At 36.5% G+C, this 23057-nt stretch overlaps 2 protein-coding genes and 1 non-coding gene across 4 annotated transcripts in view; 2 read left to right on the top strand and 1 right to left on the bottom strand.

The window, feature by feature from the left end:
- CENPP (centromere protein P) overlaps positions 1-23057 on the bottom strand; it is a 223929-nt gene that overhangs the window by 38395 nt on the left and 162477 nt on the right. The gene's annotated exons all lie outside the window — the stretch shown is intronic.
- Positions 7948-23057, top strand: part of ECM2 (extracellular matrix protein 2) — a 36743-nt gene continuing 21633 nt past the window's right edge. For both annotated transcript variants that reach the window (XM_060015044.1, XM_060015045.1), the window contains exons 1-2: positions 7948-8034; positions 18895-19207. In XM_060015044.1, the coding sequence (XP_059871027.1) occupies positions 18919-19207 (289 nt within the window). In that variant the 5' untranslated portion in view covers positions 7948-8034; positions 18895-18918. The remainder of the gene's footprint in view (positions 8035-18894; positions 19208-23057) is intronic.
- On the top strand, positions 12718-12824 carry LOC132427780 (U6 spliceosomal RNA). The gene has a single exon (XR_009519987.1). It is a non-coding gene; the product is annotated as a U6 spliceosomal RNA (small nuclear RNA).

The raw sequence follows: 23057 nt of genomic DNA on the forward strand, positions 1-23057 counted from the left end.
ATTAAAAAAAAAAGAAAATCCCTTAGCCCAGGAAAAAAATGATATCATCGAGTTCAGTGTCTGAGAATTACCTTCTGCAGCATTTCCAGTAGAATGTCATCTAGTTTCTACTAGAATCCTTTCAGTCTAGTGGACTTAGCATCTCAGTAGGCAGCTCAGTTGGACACTTCTAGTTATGAGAAAGGGCTTTTGTTTTTTAAACTCAGCCCAAATCAGCCTGTCTGTATCATCTGTCCATTGATTTTGGTTCTAGTCTCTGGAGCACAGCAGAACAAGTCCATGGCCTGTTTTAATATCTACAGTCTCTTCTGTCTTTGTTCCTCAGTCCCTCTAAATTCACCTGGCAGGGCCACTTCTCTCAAAAATCAAGTAGCCGAATGTGAATGAATTCTTGGGCTACTTTCTGTTCCATTGGTCTATTGATTTTCCTTGTGTTATTACCAAACTGTCTTAATTACTGTAGCTTCTTATAATAAGACTTGATATTTAGGACAGAAAGTCCTTTAGCCTTGTTCTTCTTCAAGAATGGCTTGGCTATTCTTTGGCCTTTGTATTTCCATGTACATTTTAGAATTTGTCTAGTTTAATAAAAACAAAAAAAATACATCTTTTTCTTTAATTCTCTAACCATAGAAAGACACAATTGATTTTTATTTATTAATTGTATATCTGGAAAACATGTTAGATGATTTAATAATTTTTCTGAAAGTTATTTCAGATTTTCTTTTTCTATTGAGGTAACATTGATTTTTAACATTATATAAGTCTCATGTGTACAACATTATATTTCTACTCCTGTATACCCTGCAATTTGCTCACCACAGAAAATTTATTTTCCGTCTGTCACCACACAGTTGAGCCCCTTTACTCATTTCACGGTCCCCAACCCTTTCCCGCCACCATTTCAGATTTTCTATGTATACAACGATTTTACCTGGGCTAATCAGAGATTTTTCCTTCTTTTACTTAATTTTCTTTTAAAATAAATTTATTTCTTTATTTGTTTTTGGCTGCATTGCTGTGCGCTGGCTTTCTCTAGTTGCGACGAGCAGGGGCTATTCTTTGTTGTGGTGCGTGGGCTTCTCATTGTGGTGTCTTCTCTTGTTGCGGAGCACAGGCTCTAGGCGTGCGAGCTTCAGTAGTTGTGGTGCGTGAGGTCAGTAGTTGTGGCTCATGGGCTCAAGAGCACAGGCTCAGTAGTTGTGGCCCACGGGCTTAGTTGCTCTGCGGCATGTGGGATCTTCCTGGACCAGGGCTCGAACCGGTGTCCCCTGCACTGGCAGGTGGATTCTTAACCACTGTGCCACCAGGGAAGCCCTTGATTTTCTACTTATACATTTAAAACATTTTTTTCTTTTTCTTGCCTTACTGCACTGGCCAGGACCTTCAGTGAGCCTGCTTGTCTTATTCCCAGAAAGGGAAAACTTTCAATATTTCAACACTGAGTATTTTTTAATAATAGCTTTACTGAGATATAATTTATATATCATTAAATTCACCCTTTTAAAGTACACAATTTAGTGTTTTTAGTATTTTCATAGTTGGGAGCCATCACCACTACCTACTTTTGGAACATTTTGGTGACTCTATAAAGGAACCCTGTACCCATTAGCAGTCACTCCCCATTGTGCCATCCCAACTCTTACCCTCCTCACCCCAACAACCACTCATCTACTTTCTGCCTGTATGGATTTGCCTATTATGGACATTTCATATGAAAGAGCCATACAGGGCTTCCCTGGTGGCGCAGTGGTTGAGAGTCCGCCTGCCGATGCAGGGGACACGGGTTCGTGTCCCGGTCCGAGAAGATCCCACATGCCGCGGAGCAGCTAGGCCTGTGAGCCATGGTCGCTGAGCCTGCGCGTCCAGAGCCTGTGCTCCGCAACAGGAGAGGCCACAACAGTGAGAGGCCCGCGTACTGCAAAAAAAAAAAAAAAAAAGAGTCATACAATATGTGGCCTCTTGTGACCGGCTTCTTGCACTGAGCATAATCTGTTTGAGGTTCATCCATGTTGAACATGGATGCATCAGTGCTTCATTCCTTTTTATTGCTGAATAACATTCCATTGTAGAAACAGATCACACTTTATCCGTCCATCAGCTGATCGATATTTGAGTTGTTTCCACATTTTGGCTGTTAGGAATAGTGTAGCTACACAATTCAAAATTCGTGTACAAGTTTCCATGTGGATTTATGTTTCCACTTCTCTTGGGTATATAGCTAGGAGTGGAAGTATGTTGTTTTTTTGTAGATAACTCTGACAGACTAAGGAGTTCCCTTCTATTTTAGTATGGTAACAGCTTTTTCTCTCTTCCTTCTTTAAACATTAAGGTGATAATATAATGTTTGGATTTTATCCTTAAATCAACCAGTTATTTCTTAAATAAACCTAGTGTAGTCATGATATATTATCCTATTTATATACTGCTAGATTTGGTTTGCTAATATTTTACTTTTTTTAAAATCTATGTTCACTAGTCAGACTGATCTATAATTTTCCTTTCTTGTAATGTCCTTGTCAGGTTGCAGTATGGTATGGTTATGCTGACCTTAAAGAATTGTTTGGTAGAATTTGTTGATTAATATAGGCCTATAGTATTCTTTGTGGGAAGGTTTGAATTTATGGTTTCAATAGTAGACAATTCAGATTTTCTATTTCTTTTTCTGACAGTTTTATTAAATTGTCTTTTTCTAGGAAGTATCCATACTGTCTAAATTTGCTGGCATAAAGTTGTTTATAATATCCTCTGATTTAACTGTTTTCACTCTGTAGTAATAGAAATTTTCCTATTCCTCATACTGGTGATCTGTGCTTTTTCCCTTTCTCCTGCATCAGTCTTGCTACATATTTTATTAGTTTTGTTAAAAAAAATTTTTTTTTGGCAGTGTTGATCCTGTCTCCTGCATGAATTTTTCTATTTCATTGATATTTTTGCTTTTAATTTTTTTTTTTTTTTTTTTTTTGCGGTACGCGGGCCTCTCACTGTTGTGGCCTCTCCCGTTGCGGAGCACAGGCTCCGGACGCGCAGGCTAAGCGGCCATGGCTCACGAGCCTAGCCGCTCCGCGTCATGTGGGATCTTCCCGAACCGGGGCACGACCCCGTGTCCCCTGCATCGGCAGGCAGACTCTTAACCACTGCGCCACCAGGGAAGCCCTGCTTTTAATATTTTTGACAAACACCGCCAGGGCAAAAAGGTGCTCATGAACCCTCTCAGATCTAAACCCAGTGATTCCTTATGGTCTTTTTTTTTAATCTCATTGACGATTTTAAGATGTTTTTAAATAGTGATCCAGTGATCCAGTTTTTTAGTTGTCTTTGAAGGGAAGGTTGGTAGAATCATCTAATCCTCCAATATTGGATATAGAAAACTGAAAATTTTAACCGTGTATTTAAAAAATTTATGCTACTTATATAGATTACCTATTCAAACATACAAAAATCATTTAAAAAATAAAGTGGCAGGTAAATGGACATTTTACATATTTCCGGTGGGAGTATACATTACAAGAATGTTTTTGGAAAGCAATCTGGAAAAATGCACCAAAACTCAAAAAGGGGAAAAATCCAAATGTCCACTGATAGGGGAAGGTATCATGGCATATTCATACATTAGTACTCCACTTAAATGTAAATATTCCTCTGAGAGGGTAAATTCAATGAAAGCAAATGAAGCACTGTCACACTTCAGCGTGAGTTAGCTGAAAAGGCATTTAACTATGGCACTAGCAAGGGATATAGAACAGGCCTGAAGCAAGATAAGACTCCCATTTCTGAGAGGGGAAATTTAGCTTTATCTGAGCAACTACACCCTTAAAAGAAAGACTAACTCATTGAAAATATTGAAAAGGTGACTTTACTCAAACACATGTTTTGGAGTTGGAACCCATGCTGGCTGTGCTTGTAGCCTGGGCACTCAGGGACCTGTTGACACCCTGTTTGGTGACCAACACCAAACTCTGCAGAGTGGCTGTCAGAGCCAAGGTTTAGAACATAGTTATGGCTGCAGTAATAAAAAGGAGGAGAGCACCAATACCAGCATTTCCCATGTACTACTGTGGTTAACATAGTTTCTGCAGGACTCATGTAACAGTCCATTAACCCACAAGATTTTAGAGCAGGGACCTCAGAAACTGTATAATCTGGTTCTCCGCAACTTTGCCAATCTTGGTATGATAATCTTGGCTATTCCTCTATGCTGCTATTTAAGTTTCTTCTTTTTCTGATTGTTTAAAGATTTTTTAAAAAAAGTTCTTTTTTTTCTGATCTGGTTATGAAAAGCTCAAAACGTTATAAAAGTACAGAATTACATACTAAAATCCTCCCATAATTCCATCACCCAAAGATAACCACTAACAGTTTGTTGTTTATTTCTTCCAATTTGTTCTCTAGGAAGATGTTAAATTGTATACATTAAAAGAAGGGAACATAATAGCACGTGTACTATTTTAAAATTTCTTTCTTCCTCTTGGTATATTGTGGACAATTTTGCATGTCTATATAACAGTTACTTCGGTCTCTCTACGTAGCTTTATGGCAGCCTACTGTTCCCTATCAGTATATAACTGGTTAATTCCCCTCCCCCCTTGGGAACAATACTTCAAAGTACTTTCCTAGAGGCACACTTATGCAGAGAAAGATGTGTTTCTACAATGGATTCCTAGAAGTGATATGCTGGGACAGAGTATAGCTATTGTTAATTTGTCCTGTTTCTTATTTATTTATTTATTTCACTCTGCTGGGTCTTAGTTGTGGCACATGGGATCTTTAGTTGCTGGCATGCGGGCACTTTTAGTTATGCGGGATCTAGTTCCCTGATGAGGGATCGAACCTGGGCCCCCTGCCTTGGGAGCGTGGAGTCTTAACCGCTGGACCACGAGGGAAGTCCCTATCCTGTTTCTTTTGAGGACAACTTAACAATAGGTATACTCGGTCCCAGCATTTCACTTCTAGGAATCCATTATAGAAGAGTTTCTCAGACTCACAAACTTAGAGAACAAACTTATGGTTATCATGGGGGAAGAGTGGGGGGAAGGGATAGTTAGGGAGTTTGGGATTGATATGTATATACTGCTATATTTAAAATGGATAACCAAGAAGGACCTACTGCATAGCACGAGGAACTCTGCTCAATGTTATGTGGCAGCCTGGATGGGAGGGGAGTTTGGGGGAGAATGGATACAAGTATAGGTATGGCTGAGTCACTTTGCTGTGCACCTGAAACTATCACAACACTGTTAATGGCTATACTCCAATATAAAGTAAAACGTTTTTTTAAAAAAAATATGTTTCTGTTTGCCCTAAGCAAGCAATGTGTCCAATACTGCATGTCATCCACATTGTTTTCCTCCCAAAACAATGCATAAATCAGGACACTTTTTTTTTTTTTTTTTTTTTGCGGTACGTGGGCCTGTCACTGCCGTGGCCTCTCCCGCCGCGGAGCACAGGCTCCGGACGCGCAGGCCCAGTGGCCATGGCCCACGGGCCCAGCCAACCCGCGGCACGTGGGATCCTCCCGGACCGGGGCACGAACCCGCGTCCCCTGCATCGGCAGGCGGACTCTCAACCACTGTGCCACCAGGGAAGCCCCAGGCCACATTTTTTTTAAAGACTTTTTTTTAGAGCAGTTTCAGATGCACAGAAAAATTGATAGGAAGGTTACAGAGGTTTCCCATATATCCCTAGTCCCCCCCATCACACAGCCTCCCTTATTATCAACATCCCCCACTAGAGTGGTGCATTTGTTATAACTGATGAACCTATACTGATGCATCATAATCACCCAAGTCTATAGTTTCATTATGGTTCACTCTTGGTGTGTACATTCTATGAGTTTAGACAACAGTATAAACACGTGTATCCATCATTATGATATCATACAGAGTATTTCCACTGCCCTAAAAATCCTGTGTTCCACCTATTCATTCCTCCCACCACCAACCCCTGGCAACCACTGACCTTTTTACTGTCTTCATAGATTTGCCTTTTCCAGAATGTCACATAGCTGGAATCACATAGTACATAGCCATTTCCGAATTGCTTTTTTTTACTTAGTAATATGCATTTAAGGTTGCTCCATGTCTTTTCATGGCTTAATAGCCCATTTCTTTTTAGCACTGAATAATATTCCATTGTAGGATGCACCACAGTTTATCCTTTCACCTACTGAAGGACATCTTGGTTGCTTCCAAGTTTTGGCAACTATGAATAAAGCTGCTGTCAACATCTGTGTGCAGGCTTTTGTGTGGACATAAGTTTTCAACTTATTTGGGTAAATACCAAGGAGCATGACTGCTGAATTTTTCTAGGAAACCACCAAACTACCTTCCAAAGTGGCTGTACCATTTTGTACTCCCACAAGCAATGAATGAGAATTCCTGTTGCTTCACATTCTCACCCGCATTTGGTATTATCAGTGTTTTGGTTTTTGCAATTCAAATAGGTCTGTAGTGGCTTCTCATTCTTGATTAAATTTCCAAAGCTCTTTTCTGATTGTGGGTAGGTATTTTGGGGTGGAGATGAGGGGAACTCCTATCTCTAATGTTAGAATCTTTGCAAATGTTTGGTAATCTTGGGCTACCTGCATATGTTAAGAACACTGACCCAAAGCTCTGAATGTGTGGGTGGAGATAGTCAACTTTGTGCTTGTACTGGGTTGAGCTAGTCTGGATTCTGAAGATGGGGGTTCCCTTTTCTACTAGACACCCAGGGCCAAGTGGAAGAGAACATGGGTTCAATTTGGGGGTAAATGCCTAATACTTTGAACAAATGATGGAGACATCAGGAAGGTTGGGGTCATATGCCCTGCTTCTCTTGAGTACAGTTTCCCAACGAATCTCACCATTCCCAGGATCTATAATTTCTAAACCTGGAACACCCTCAGAGTTACCCTGTCTCATACGTGTTTTGTTGTCGTCTGCCAGACAGAGCCTATGTACCTTCAGTTTTCAAGGAATTTCTCAACATTTCTTGTCTTCTAATAGTACTAATTATTTTGTAGTGCAGTGTTACATTTTTAAAAACAAACATAGTTTTTGTTATTTTTAGGAATTTGAGTGGCCCATGTGCTCAGTCCATCATCTTGATTTGATCTACCCAGGTCATGTTAAGATTTTGGAAAGACAAAAATGTATCTTCTCTCTGTCAAATAATTTAGACCCATGAGGTAAGTAAGAATTTTAAAAAATAGATATTATAATTACCTAGTCTACGACAGGCATTTTGTATGTGCTATTCATTCTATCTGCACAAAAATTTGAAAGATAGGTATTACCATCCCAGCTGTACAAAGAAAAAACTTTAGTCACAAACAGCAGTAACTCACCCAAGGTCCTCTATAAGCAGCACTGTGGGCCAGGAACCTTGATCTGTCTCTGACCTGCTTATTTGCAGATGAAGAAACTGAGGCTGAGGTAGATAATTAATTTGCCAGTTACCTTAATCAGAAGCCTCATAGCTCCCTTGAATATTTTCTTCTTATTGCTTAAGGTTGGAAGTTACATAATTTCAATGACATTAATATGTAACAGCTTTCTGTTTTGTTAACAATATTGGGTGTGAGACTGGTGTGGCAGGCAGAGAGCCGATGAGAGAGTTAAATAACATTAACCCAATTAAAGGCATTCCAGGAAGGCATAGTCCTCTAACTTGGAACGTTAAGATTTTTAATGTAATTAGTCTATGAAAATCACGCATTTCTTAATCAAGCTCCCCTTTTGTGCTTCCAACTCCGCCTTCTCAGCCTACAGACTAATGCTTTTCCCCCCCTCTGCTGCTTTCCACTTTTCCCATGATTTAGAACAAATATTTGCCTTGGTAACTATTTTCCCTGGTTACTCTCTTGGCTGATTTTCTGCACAAAGAACCGAAAGGCATGTATCCCCAAGGGAAGCAGTTATTTTAGATTTTGCAAAGAAGTCAGTTAACAATTTTCAACAATCCCTTCTTTGTTTTAAAGAAAGCTCTGGTTTTGTTTCATTTTCATCTGGAGACTTAAATGACACCAAGCAAAGCCTACTTAGTTTAGATTTCCAGGTAAAATGTTTTAAATTTTAAGTTTCTACTAAAGCATGTGGAATGGTTTTAATATTTGGCTGTTTTATGTTGCAAATATGTTTAACCCTTGAGGAAATAAGCTCTTACTAATAGATTTTAAAAGTTTAAAGTGTACATTATTTTGTTTACTTGTTTTTTTCAGGATGACTACTTCCGAAGTATTTAAAACTTTATGAAATTAGGATTCAATATATTTTTATATGTTTAAATAGAATTACATGCTCAATAGAAGTATAAGTTGGTTTGAAAATTTCATTCTTTTCTATTTTTAAGTCCTAAAAGAGCATAAAGGATTAATTAAAAATGTTTTTCATTATAAGCCTATAGAGTGAAGTTAAAAGGGATAATAGGCATCTCATGGCTTTGTGTAGAAGTTTAAAATTTAATTTAAACCCTTTTAAAGCTTACTTAAGACAGATGACGAAGAATTTTAATGGAAAAAAATAATAAGTTAACCAAGATTTACAGATGATATTTAATGTTGGGATAAACACAATAAATGCTAAAATGAAAGAAAATTTTACTTGATCAAAATAATACCTACAGTGATTAGACCTATTGTGTCATAAAAGTTTACCTCTAGAAACATATTCACTCAATTATAAAGTTGTTTTTGGAATAAATATTAAATAAATGTGAAATTCTATAAATCACTGAAAATAACAAAGGCCGAGGCATCAATGATAAAATTAGTATTGAGAGGCCATTTCATAAACATTATTTAAACATTTCAATTAGACTATTTAGATTCTGATTTTCTTAAAATTAAGATAGCTCTGTAAATTTATTTTTGTACATATCTATTTAGATTTCTGGATAAGTAAAAGTGAGCCAGTTTGGGAGGGGGGTGGAAGACAAAGAGGGATGGGGATAATGGGAGAAGGGTGAGCTTGGGCAATGCTCTGCTAAGTAAGAGGCTCAGGGACAACACGATGCCTGAGACACTCATGGAAGTTTATCTCCAGAGCCCTTAGATCCAGGGCCTGACTCCTCATAACTCTCACCTACCACAGGATGGAGAGTCACATATATGACTGTCAAAGCAAGAAAATCTCCATGTACAGATTTTATGTAGAGCACATTTTATGTAGAGCACATTTTATGTATGCTCTCTGTCAGAGCTCACTTCCCCCGCCACTCAGCAAATTCTACTTCTACCCTGTCTCACAGTGCAACTTTTCATATTGCTTTCCCCTGCTGCTGTTGCTATTTCTTCCCAACATATTACCTTGCTCTCTGAATGGGCTTTGACAAGTTTAGCCACCAATCAGCTAGGGGATTTGCTCCTCCCTTATATTTGGCATGTTAGTTTTTCTAAAACTAATATAGATTATGAAAAGTTGTTCTAATATAGTTTCATTTCAGTGACCTACAGTAAAGGGTTTGAAATTACTGCAGTAATTAAAGTACCTATATACTGAAAAAGAGATTGCATGCTGAGGTTAGTTGACATGAAAATAACTTAGAGGCTGCTATTTGTTGAGCCAAGGGAAAATGGTGACAAGTCAGCATATGATCCAAGTACATCCTGACTACAGGAGGATAATTCTGGCAGATGAAGTTATAAAAAGAACTGAGATTCAAGAGGGCAAACTAAGCAGATATCACTCTTTTCCTCTTACCAAATACCTAGACATAAGAGAAGATATATTACAAACAAATACACACATGGATATATAGCTGCAGTAGGAAATAAGAAGGGGAGCTTCTGGTGAGACAGAAACTGTGAGGAATGCTTCAAATACAGAGAGAAGATGGGAATGAATTTAAAGAGAAAAACCATAGCCTTGAATAGGTATGGGAGAGAACTGTGTAAAAAGAGCTTGTGTGGAAAAGAAAGAAGTCATTAGAGTAAAAGATCCTAAGAAGGATACAATAAGGAAAAAAACAAAACCCGTACATTATAGTAGAACTTCTGAATATTAAAAATGAGTTCAAAATCTGAAAAAAAAACTTCTACAGAGAGAGGAAAAAAGACTTATTACAAAGAGATGAGAATCAGATTCAATTTAAACTTTTCATCAGTAACAGATATAAGAAACAAATGGAACAATACCTATGAAGTATTGAAGGAAAATTATTCTAAAATCATAATTCTATTTCCAACTAAACAAAATGATATTTTCTGACATATATGAATTCAAAACTTTTACAACCCAAAACATTCTCTAAAAGAAAAATGATATATTTCAGGGCAATAAAACTAATCTGAGGGAACTCATGCTTCTTATAATGGCAGACTATGCAATTCAGACCATTCAGCCTACTGAGAATAATTAGAAAAAAATAGGAAAAAATAACAGGGCCAATATTTGGGATAGGACTGGAATCCTAAGAGGTCTGGAACAGCTTTTCTTCTGGAGGCATCTGTGGAACCAAAAGAGGTGACTGAGAAGCTTAGTATAGCTTTAAAACAGCCTCTCAAGTCAAGACAGAAACAAAACTCAAGGAATGGGGCCAATCAAGCAGCAGGGGTGGCAGGCAAAAGTGATGCAGATGAAATCATCAGGTTTTGGTTTGGGACTTAAAGTATAATTATTAATTAGTTATAGTGAAACTCAGCTTCAAATCATTCAATTTATGATTGTTAGTGCCCTTAACCTCATGTCTGAATGTAAATCCTTTTAGGATAAATAATAAATATATCATTGTAGGCTTCAAAGTATATTCACAATTTTTCATATACAATGGTTGGCAATCAAATGCCATCAGGCATAGGAAGAAACAGAAGAAAATGGTTAAAAACCTAGAAAGAAATAACAGACAATAGAAATAGACATATAGAATGTCCTGAAATGGAGTTTTCAGACTCAGACTTAAATAAATGTGATTAATAAGTTCAAAACGTGAAAAACAAGATTGAAAATTTCAGTAGAGAAACAGAAACAATAAGAACCCACTGAAAAGCTGAAAAACTAAAAAAACACAATAATAGAAAAATAGAAGTCAATGGATGGATTTAATAGCAGATAAACCATAGCTGAACAGATAATTAGTGAATGGAAGGGAGGTTAGTGGAATAACCAGAATCAATCACAGGGTGAGAGAAGGATAAAAAATACAAGAGAGGGAAAGTGACATTAAAGACATAATGAGAAGGCTATCATACGTGTCACTGTAGTTTTGAAAAGAAAGAGGAGAGAGAAGTAGGAGAGTATTATTTGAAGATGTAAGGGCTAAGAAATTTCCAAATTTGATAAATATCAGTCCACAGATTCAAGAAGTGCTATGAATCCTATATAGGATAAAACCAAGTAAATCATATCTATGTACAACAGAGTAAAACAGCTGAAAACCAAAGCCAAAGAGAATATCTTAAAAGCAACAAAAAAAGTTACTTTTAAAGGAGAAATAATTAGATTGACAGATGACTACTCAACACAAAATATGGAAACAAGAAGATACTGGAATGAAATCTTCCAAATGCTGAAAGAAAACACTTGTCAATCTAGAATTCCATATTTAGCAAATACATCCTTTCAGAATGAACATAAGATATAAACATTTTCATATGACCAACAAACAAAAGAACTGGTCATCAGCAGTCCTGCACTAAGGCAATTACTAAAAGGTATTTTTTAGGAAGAAAATAATCCTGATAGAAGACTGGAGATACAGAAAGAAATAAGAAGAAAGAAAAAGGATAAATGTTTAGGAAGATCTAAATCAGTGGTTCTTAATTGGAGGCAGGCTGAATCCTTCCACCCCCAAGACACATCTGGTAATATATGAAGACATTTTTGGTTGTTATAACTGAGAGGAGGTATCTACTGGGTAGGAGCCAGGGATGCTACTAAATATACAAAGGCCAGCCCCCCACCACAACAAAGGAATTATCCAACCCAAATGTTAATAGTGCTAAGGTTGAGAGAGCCTGATCTAAATGAACTTTCAGCATAAAATAATAATAATCTTTTGAGGGTTTAACAAATATAAAGAATTAAAATATACGACAAAAGTAGTATATGTTCTAGGATGAGGTAAGTAAAGTTAAAGTCCAGAAAGAGGTAAAGGTACTAATTTATATTAGACTTGATAAGTTAAGGATGTATGTGGTAATCTCTACAAAGAACTTTATAGTGAAAAGTATACAATTACTAATGGAATAATAAAAACTAAGCAATCAATTAAAAAGAAAGCAAGCAAGAATGGAAAAAAAAAACAAAGAACAGGCAGGACAAATAGAATGCAAATATTCAGAAAATATATTTAAATTCAAACATATCAAGTGTTACAGTAAATAAAAATAGACTTTCTATTCCAATTAGAAGATAAAAATTGTCATATTGAACTAAAAATGATACGCTAATAGAAAATATATTGAAAATATGAAAGGCTGAAAGTAAAATGATGCAAAAAATATATTAAGTAGACATTAATAAAAAGAAAGCAGCTACATTAATTAGACAAAGTAGATCTTATGACAAAACACACTACTAGAGATACAGAAAGTACCTAATGATAAAAGCACCAGAAATATATAACAATTCTAAATGTGTATATACCTATATCATGGCCTCAAAATATATTAATAAATATGACCAAAGTGACTTATATTAAATTTCATCCAAAAATAAACCCAAGAGACAATATAGTTAAAAACAACAGAAAATCTATTATTACATTATTTATAAATTAAAAATTACAATTAAGAACATAAAAGTGCTCACTTTGGCAGCACATATACTAAAATTGGAACAATACAGAGAAGATTAGCATGGCCCCTGAACAAGGATGACATGCAAATTTGTGAAGCATTCCATATTTTTACATAGAGAACAGACTTGTGGTTGCCAAGGGGGAGGAGGGGAGGAGGGGAGGGAGAGGGATGGGCTGGGAGTTTGGGCTTGGTAGATGCAAACTATTATATTTAGAATGGATAAACAACAAGGCCCTAATGTATAGCACAGGGAACTATACTCAATATCTTGTGATAAACCATAATGGAAAAGAATATAAAAAAAGAATGTATATATGTTTATAATTGAGTCACACTGCTGTACAGCAGAGATGGGCACAACATTGTAAATCAACTATTCTTCAGTTTAAAAAAAAAAGAAAAAAGAACATAAAAATATTTCCAGAAGATATATGCACAAGAGTGTTTTGTTTTGTTTCATTTTTTGGCCACGCCACGCAGCTTGTGGGATCCTAGTTCACTGACTACAGATTGAACTCGTGCCCTTGGCAGTGAATGCTCAGAGTCCTAACAACTGGACCAAAAGGGAATTTCCACAGGAGTGTTTACAACAGAGGAAAAGTGGAAAAAATTAAATATCCATCACCAAATTGTTTGTTACATAACTTATGGAATGAAAATAGAGTGCACAGACCAGATAGATTTACATACATTGACATATATGTCCATATGACCACAATTTATTACTGAATGGAAAGAAAACAGATTGCAGTATATCGAACAATTCCATTTATGTTTAAATATATATGTTCATATATGTTTAGAAGGTATCATGAAAGATACCCTTAAACTAGGGGATGGGAAACTATGGCCCATAGGCCAAATTCTGTTTTTCAAAGTGCCATCAGAATACAGTTGTGGCCATCCATTTACTTGTCTATGGTTATTTTTGGCTACAATAACAAAGTTGAATAGTTTTAACAGAGACTGTTGTCCTGCAAAGCTAAAAATATTTACTCTCTGGACCCTGAAGAAAAAGTAGGTCTACCGTTGTACTAAACTATGAATTATCGTTAAGGCAACTTGTTTTTTATGCCTGTGTATCATTTTGAGTTTCTAAAAATTATGTACTAGTTTTAGAAACTTAAACACATCTTAAAAAGCATTGATAAAAAAAGATTAAGAACTCAGGAGAAAGAAAACTGTGTGAACATGGCTTATCTGTAAATCTCTTATGGGCCATGATATGAACAACAAATTGTAGCTCAATCTAAGGAAGACTTTTCTGACAGAGCTGTCTGAACATGGAAGATAAAGAACTTCCCATTACTGGAAAAGCAGATGACTTCAAAGATTCATTCAAAATCTGAGTTCTATACAGTGAAGCACCATTATAAATGATATAGATTGCTAGGAAGCAAGAGCATCACCTGGCCACAATGAAAACACAAACTGAAAGTAGGATCATAAATCAATGAACATGCAACTCTGACTAAATAAGCATATAAGCATACCACAGAGATGTTGTGTGTTTGGTTACAGACAACCACAATAAAGCTAATACTGCAACACAGGGAATCACACAATTTTTTTTGGTTTCCCAGTGCATATAAAAGTTATGTTTACAGTATACTGTATTCTATTTAATGTGCAATAGCATTATGTCTAAAAAGATAATCAATGTTCCTGTCTTAATTAAAAAATACTTTATTGCTAAAAAAATGCTAGCCATCATCTGAGCCTTCAGAGCATAATAATCTTTTTGCAACAGTAACATCAAAGATCACTGATCACAGATCACCATAACAAATATAGTAATTTGGTAATAATGAAAAAGTTTAAAATATTGTGAGAATTACCAAAATGTGACAGCATGAAGTGAGCAAATGTTGTTGGAAAAAAGGTGCCAATAAACTTGCTTGATGCAGGGTTGCCTCAAACCTTCAATTTGTTAAAAAATGCAGTATCTGTGAAGCATGCTAAAGTGCAATAAAACGAAGTATGTCTGTACTGTCTCCACAGTTTTGTCTTTTCCAGAATGCCATGTAGTTGCAGTCACACTGTACTAGCCTTTTCAGATTGGCTTCTTCCACTTAGTAATAAGCATTTAAGATTCTTTCATGTCTTTTCATGGTTTGAGAGCTTTTCTTTTTAGTGCTGAATAATACTCCACTGTTTGGATGTAACACAGTTTATTTATCCATTCACCTACTTAAGGATGTCTTGGTTGTTCCCAAGCTTTGGCAGTTATGAATATAGCTGCTGTAAACATCCATGCGCAGGTTTTGGTGTGGATATAAGTTTTCAGCTCATGTGGGTAAATATTAAGAAGCATGACTGCTGGATTGCAGGGTAAGAGTATGTTTAGTTTTGTAAGAAATTGCCAAACTGTCTTACAGAGTGGCTGTATGGTTTTGTATTCCCACCAGCAATAAATGAGAGTTCCTGTTGCTACACACCCTTACCTCACAATTTGTCAGTGTTTTTGATTTTGGCCATTCTAACAGGGTACAGTGCTATCTTGTTGTTTTAGCTTGTGATCTACTATTTTAAAAATCCAGATTTGGGAGAAGAAAGTAGAAATTCTGGATGATAACTGTGGATTTGTCTAGTTCTTGCAGCTATACCAGTTTTTTTCTTCATGTAATTTGCATCTGTACTGTTCAGTGTATAAAGGCTTAGAATTGTTACATCTTCATGAATAGATCCTTTTATCATTACATAATGGCTCTCTTTATTCTTCTTCATCTTATATTAATATAGCCATCCACTTTTTTTATTGAGTTAAATATGTCTTTTCTTAAAACTTTATTTTATTTATTTATTTTTTTGGCTGCATTGGGTCTTCATTGCTGCGTGTGGGCTTTCTCTAGTTGAGTCGAGCGGGGGCTACTCTTCATTGCAGTGTACAGGTTTCTCACTGCGGTGGCTTCTCTTTTGTGGAGCACGGGCTCTAGGCATGTGGGTTTCAGTAGTTGTGGCACATGGGCTCAGTAGTTGTGGCTCGCAGGCTCTAGAGTGCAGGCTTAGTTGTGGCGCACCGGCTTAGTTGCTCCACGGCATGTGGGCTCTTCCCGGACCAGGGCTTGAACCTGTGTCCCCTGCATTGGCAGGCAGATTCTTGAGCACTGTGCCACCAGGGAAGCCCCCACTTTTCTTTTGATTAGTGTTACCAAAGTATATATTTTTCCATCCTTTTAATTTTAATCCATTTGTATCTTTATTTAGCATGAGTTTCTTATAGGCAGCATAGAGTTGGGATTTTATTTTATTTTGTTTTATTTTATTTTATTTTGTTGTGGTGGGTCTTAGTTGAGGCTGCAGTCTCCTTAGTTGTGGCATGTGAACTCTTAGTTGTGGTATGCATGTGGGATCTAGTTCCCTGGCCAGGGATTGAACCCAGGCCCCCTGCATTGGGAGCATGGAGTCTTAACCACTGGACCACCAGGGAAGTCCCTAGAGTTGGGTCTTAATTTTTAAAAATTCAATGTGGACAGTCTCTGTGGCAATTAATAAATTCACATTTAATATGATTTACATGTAATATGTTTTGGATTATTTCTATTACTCCACGTTATCACCTTTATTGGTTTATTAGCTATAACTCTTGTTTTTTTGGTGATTACCTTAGGGCTTATAGTATGCATCTTTAACTTATTACAATTATCTTCAGTTGATATTCCACTTTGCTTATAGTATTAGAACATAACAGTATATTTACACTTCCTCTTTCCTCCTTTCTGCTTCTGTTGTCATACATTTTACTTTCACTTAAGGTAGAAACCCCAAAATACAGTATTATTATATTAATCAACACAACTGTTAAGCAGATGACTGTATTAAACTAGCATCTTCTAAAGAGATTTAAAAATAAAAAAGAGCATTTATCTACATATATGCCATTTCCTGTGATATTCATTCCTTTGTGTAGATCCATAATTCTATCTGATATAATTTTCCTTCTACTTTAGCATTTCTTACAGTGCAATTCTGCTGGTGATTAATTCCTTCAGCTTCTCTATGTCTGAAAAAGTCTTTATGTTGCCTGTGTTTCTGAAAGACATTATCACTGAGTATATAAGTTGATTTTTTTCAGTACCTGAAAGTCATTGTTCCACTGTCTTCTGGCTTGTACTGTTTTGAATGAGAAGTCTTTTATTCTATTCTTAACTTTGTGTCTTTTTCTCTGGTCACTTTTAAGATGTTCCCCTTATTACTGGTTTTAAAGCAATTTGATTATGATGAATATTTGACATAATTTTCTTCATATTTCTTATTTTGGGGGTTTATTGATCTTGGATATGTGGGTTTATAGTTTTCATCAAATTTGGAAAATGACCAGTCTTTATTTCTTCAAATATTTTTGTGCCTCCCTAGTCCTTCAGGGACTGGAACTGGGCATAAATTGATCTTCTTGAAGTTGTCCCATAGTTTGAAGATGCTCTGTTCATGTTTTTTACTGGTCATGTGTGTGTGTGTGTTTCATTTTGGATAATTTCTGTGACTATGTTTACAAGTTTACTAATTTTTTCCTGCAGTGTCTAATGTGCTATTCATCCCTTGCAGTATAGTTTTTCCTCTCTCACATTGTAGTTTACATCTTTAAAAGTTCAATTTGGATTTCTTTAAATATCTTTCCTCTACGTTCTTGAACATGCAGATTATGGTTTTAATAACTTTTAATGACCTACTTAATAATTATGTCAGCTGTGCTATGGATGGGTTTCAATAGATTGATTTTCCTCATCATGGGTCAACAATTCCTGTTTCTTTGTGTGCCTGGTAAATTTTTGCTGGATTTCCCAGTACTTGTTGGGTGCTCTGGGACATAGTTAAGTTGTTGCACACCGTTTGATCCTTTCTGGAGGCTTGCTATTCAGTGCTGTAAATGGGATCAGATCAGCCGTTAGTCTAGGGTAAATTGTTTTCTCTGATGTGCCGATGCCCTTCTGAGCACTCTGTCTGATGCCCTTTGCAGTACAGGTTCTCCACTATGACTGGTGGACACACAGAGTCTGCCCAGCCTTTTCTAGCCTAAAGGATGTTTTCTTTTTTTGTCCTTCATGGTAGTTCTTTCTCAAGTGTTGAGTAGTTTTCTCATACAAATGTGCTAATCATACTCGGTTGAAGACTTGATATCTTTGGAAGTCTTTTTCAGGGTAGCTCTCACCTCCCTGTGCTCTGCTCTGCAAACTCTTGCCTCTCTGGCATCCCCAGGACCCCAGGTTTTTCGGTTTCTTTTTTCAACTCAGGGAGATTGTTGGGCTCTGCCTGGGTCCTCACCCTGGTCTTCAGCCTCGGAAGGAACTCCCTCCAGGCAGTGAGCAGGAGCTCAACTTGGATTTTCCCCCTCTCAGGGATTTCTGTTCTGTGCTAATCCATGTTCAAGGTTTGAAAAAGTATTCATTTCTCAAATATGTTTTTCAGCTTCACCATGTGCAGGGCCCTGTACTCCTCTTGAGACCAGCTGATTAAAAGTTACTCTTTGTCCCTCTTACCTCTTTATAACTGATAGTAGTTTGCTGTTTGCTGTTATTTTTATTTGGTGCAATTATGCTCTTTCCCCCCAACAAAGAAAATTAGAACAGTAGAGAAAAAAATAATAAAATATAAGAGCTGGGAAAATGAATTGTGGATGATGTTAGTCACAGAATGACTTGGCAGAGAGGTGGAGAGAAACCTCCTGAGTAACCTCTGAAAACCTACAACACAGTGGTCCAGAGAGGGGTCGGCACACTATGGCCTGGGGGGTAAGTCTGACCCACTGCCTGTTTTGGAATTTGTGTACACAATTGTACACATATAATGTACACAAACTGTGCACATATCACGTACACAAACTGTGTACATATCACATACATAAACTGTGTACATATTGTCTACCTTCATGTTACAAGGGTCGAGTGGAGTAGTTATGACAAAGACTGCATGGCCTGTAAAACCTAAAATGTTTACTATATGGTTCTTTATAGAAAAAGTTTGCTCATGTCTGGTCTAGCAATAAAGTACTAAAAATTATTTGATTCTGACAGAAAAATTCTAAATTCTGACTTGGCAGTAATACTATAGCATAGAGCCCATATATTATATGTGTCATATCTCACAGGCTTGCTGCTGAGGGATATAGGCAATTATAGGCCAATTTTCAGAGGTAAAAATTTAGTCACTAACTCTGAAATTCTGTTTCATTCTCATCCTAGGAATCAAATAGTGAAAAAGCAAGCATGAAGTTTTCAAGCTTGTATTGTTTTCTTCTGCTTCTCGTTATTCAAACTGACTTTGGACAAAATGAAGAAACTTCTAGGAAGGAAAGAAGGAAGATGTATTATAGAAGACAGAGAAAAAGTTCCTCGCCCATCCACAGATCCAGTAGACAGCTTGGAATTCAGCAAATGAGGATAGTTACACCAGCAGCAACACTTCCCATGGTTAACTTGGATTATAGTACGGAGGAAAAGTTTGAATCCTTTTTAAGATTTCCCGGAGTAGAAGCAAGCTATAATGTGTTACCAGGTAAGAAAACAGTAGGAGAGAGGAAGAGAGAGAAACTCCAAAAAGAAAATTTTTTAAAAATTCAAGTTATTATATTATCTTTTGGTTTAATCTACAAAGATAAATTTTGAAATAATTTAAAAAACCATTCACAGAATATACTTATAATACAAATTATTGTAAAACAGAAAAAATATTACTTATCCTATAACTACATTTATAAAATCATAGTTACTATTTTGGTTTATTATTTCTAGTCTGTTTACTATGCCATGTACTTAAAATAGTTGTAATCATAATATAGTAATATACATGTCAAAACTGCTTTTTCATTTATCATGATAGATCATCTAGGATATAGAAATAAATGATTCAGATGAGTCTATGAACTCACGGCTATTAAATATTTTCAACCAAACATGAAGTTAAGCCACTGAATTTATTTTATATAGACCAAACTACTGAATTTTTAAAGTTTGAAAAGATTGGAAATTCTTCCGAAGATTTCAACTAGGCATTTTTAAACACTAATATTTAGTTGGTCCACATTTTTCCAGGTTTGGAAGGAAAAAGTAATTATATTATACATATGGTACCATTACATAAAACTTTCAAAAGAATGTATCACCACATAATGTTCTGTGACCAATACTTCATACATTGTCTCAAGAAAACCAAATGCTTCTAAATGATGTTATTTCCACGAAGTTAACAGAAATAACATACAATTACCAGGAAAAGAGACAATTTAGGTCACATTTACAACATGATTGAGAGAAGAAAGAGCCTGGAGGCAGGGAATTTAAAATGATGATTATAGGGTACCCATAACTCTTAAAGAACGATGAGGTCAATTTCCCTAATTAAGTGGAAAGATATCCAAGCTATAATAATAGAAAATAAAAAGGTTGAAAAGTAGTATGCATAATGTGATCTCAAATCTGTTTTAAAAAATATGCAGCATAGGGTGATGTGCATTAAAAGGTATAGAAGATGTATACGAAAGATTTCTAAATTGTCCTAAAATGTTTTCCAGTGGTCTTACAGTACAATTTAAAAAAATTGTGGGTTTCCCTGGTGGCACAGTGGTTGGGAGTCCGCCTGCTGATGCAGGGGACACGGGTTCGTGCCCCGGTCCGGGAAGATCCCACATGCTGTGGAGCGGCTAGGCCCGTGAGCCATGGCCGCTGAGCCTGCGCATCCGGAGCCTGTGCTCTGCCAACGGGAGAGGCCGCAACAGTGAGAGGCCCGCGTACCGCAAAAGAAAAGAAAAAAAAATTGTGGTAAAATACACATGACATAAAACTTATCATTTAACCATTTAAAAGTGTACAATTCAGTGGCATTAAGTATATTCACAATGTTGTGCAACCGTCACCATTATCTTGTTCCTGAACACCTTCTTCACCCTAAAAGGGAACTACATATATATTAAGCACTTACTCCCCATTTTCTCCTCCCCGCAATCCCTGGCAACCACTGATCTTTCTGTCTCTATGAATTTGCCTATTCTGAATATTTAATATAAAAGGAGTCCTATAATATGTGGCCTTTGGTGTCTGACTTCTTTTACTTGGCATAATGTTTTCAAGGTTCACTCATGTTGTACAGTGTATCAGTACTTCATTCTTTTTTTATGCTGAATTATATCTCATTGCAGAGAAATACCATGTTTTGTTTATCCTTTCATCCATTGATGGATAATTGCGTTGTTTCCACCTTTTGGCTACTGTGAATAGCACAGCTACGAACATTTGTGTACAAGTTTCTATCTGAATTCTCGTTTTCAGTTCCCTTGGGTATATACCTAGAAGTGGAATATCAGGTACCTAGGAGCTGGGTCATGTGGTAATTATATGTTTAATTTATTGAGAAATTGCCAAATGTTCCCCAGAGAAGCTATATCATTTTATATACCCACCAGCAATATACAAAGACTCCAATTTCTCCACATCCTTGCCATTATTTTCCATTTAAAAAATATAGCCATTCTTGTGGAAGTGAAGTGATTATCACATTGTGGTTTAATTTGTATTTCCCTAATGACTCTCAGCATCTCTTTATGTGCTTATTGTTCATTGTATATCTTCTTTGGAGAAATGTCTATTCAAGTCCTTTGTCCATATTTTAATTGGGCTGGCTTTCTGTTGTTGAGTTATAAGAGTTCTTCATGTATATTCAAGATATTAGACCCTTATCAGATATGATTTGCAAATATTTTCTCTCATTGTGTACATTGTCCTTCGACTTTCTTGACAATGTTCTCCAATGGACCAAATTTGATACAGTCCAATTCATCTATTTTTTCTTTTGTTGCTTGTGCTTTTGGAATCATATCTAAAAATCCATTGCGAAATCCAAGGTCATGCTTTATTTTATGAATATTATATTTTACATCTTATATTTAGGTTTTGATCCATTTTGAGTTAATTTTTATATTTGGCATGAGGTAGGGGGCAACTTCATTCTTTTGCATACGGATATACAGTTGTCCCAGCACCATTTGTTGAAGAGACAACTTTTTTCCCCATTGAATGGGCTTGGCACTTTTGTCAAAAATCAATTGGCCATAGATGTAATGGGTTTATTTCTGGACTCTCAATATTCCACTGGTCTATATGTTTATCCTTATGCCAGTACCATACTGGTATAAGCTGATTATTGTAGCTTTGTGGTAAGTTTTGAAATCTGGAAGTGTGAGCCCTCAAAAAATTTTATTTTCTTTCAAGATTTTTTTTGGCTATTTGGGGCCCCTTATAATTCCTTATGAAATTAAGGATTAACTTTTCCATTTCTGCAAAAAAGGCTGTTGGAATTTTGATACACTATAGTATTTTTATAATCAGGAGACAACTCCTGATTATATCTATTTTTTTTTTCCAGGGGAGAAATTGGATGGGTGGGATTAGTTTACTGTAAGTATCCAAATGAGAGATGGGTAGGGCTTGAACAGGGTTGACACAGCAGTAAGGGAAAGAAGGGGACAAATGTGAGAGCTCATTTGCGGGGACAGTGGCTCAACAGATGGAAAAGAGTTATCAGGAATAACACTAGGATTGGAAGGAAAACATCCCCTCTAATATTCAAATTGACTGTCTAATGGCCTGCTTAGTTGACACACATATCCATGTATCTACAACACTCTATGTAGAGAAAACAATATACTAAAACCCACTGCACTGTGTACTTTAAAAGGGTATTTGAATTGTATTTCAATAACACAACTATTCTAAAAAATAAGAGATTGTTGCAATGTCTCATCGAGAATTCAACGTAAAAAGCATCACAAGCATACAGTCTTATTTCACCTCTCCATCTGCACATCAGGAAGGGTACAATGTGGGCTCATTCATCATTAGTGCTGTTCCAGCTCTCTGCTCTCTGGCATGTGATGGAACTATACTGCTTTTTCTCTTCTGAAGTTAGATGTAGCCGTATAATTTGCCTTGGTCAATATAATTAGACATGTTTAGAGCTTGTGTGTTATTTGCAACCTCACATTCCCACTGCTGTGCTGGTCATCAGGGCAGCCTGCTTGGAGATGAAGCCTATTTTTTATCCTGACAATATCTACATTGGACACATAGCAGGAACAAGAAATAACTGAGATTTGGGGGTTGTTTGTTGCTGTTGTATAACTTAGCCATCCTGACAGATGCAGGATGGAAGTACGATTCAGGCTCAAGTTACCATGAGGAGGTCACTCTCAGAGCCTAAGTAAGAGGGGTTGAGAATACAGCATGTGAAAAGCATTTCAGAGGGTTACACCTGTAAGATACTTTTATCCTCTGCATGAAAGAACATAGAATGTTATTCTTGTGTGGGTCTATCACATTGGGCTCACTTCCATTCACAAGTGCTAGTAATCATA

Source organism: Delphinus delphis, chromosome 6 (genome assembly GCF_949987515.2).
Source record: "Delphinus delphis chromosome 6, mDelDel1.2, whole genome shotgun sequence".
NCBI classification, from domain to species: Eukaryota; Metazoa; Chordata; class Mammalia; order Artiodactyla; family Delphinidae; genus Delphinus; species Delphinus delphis.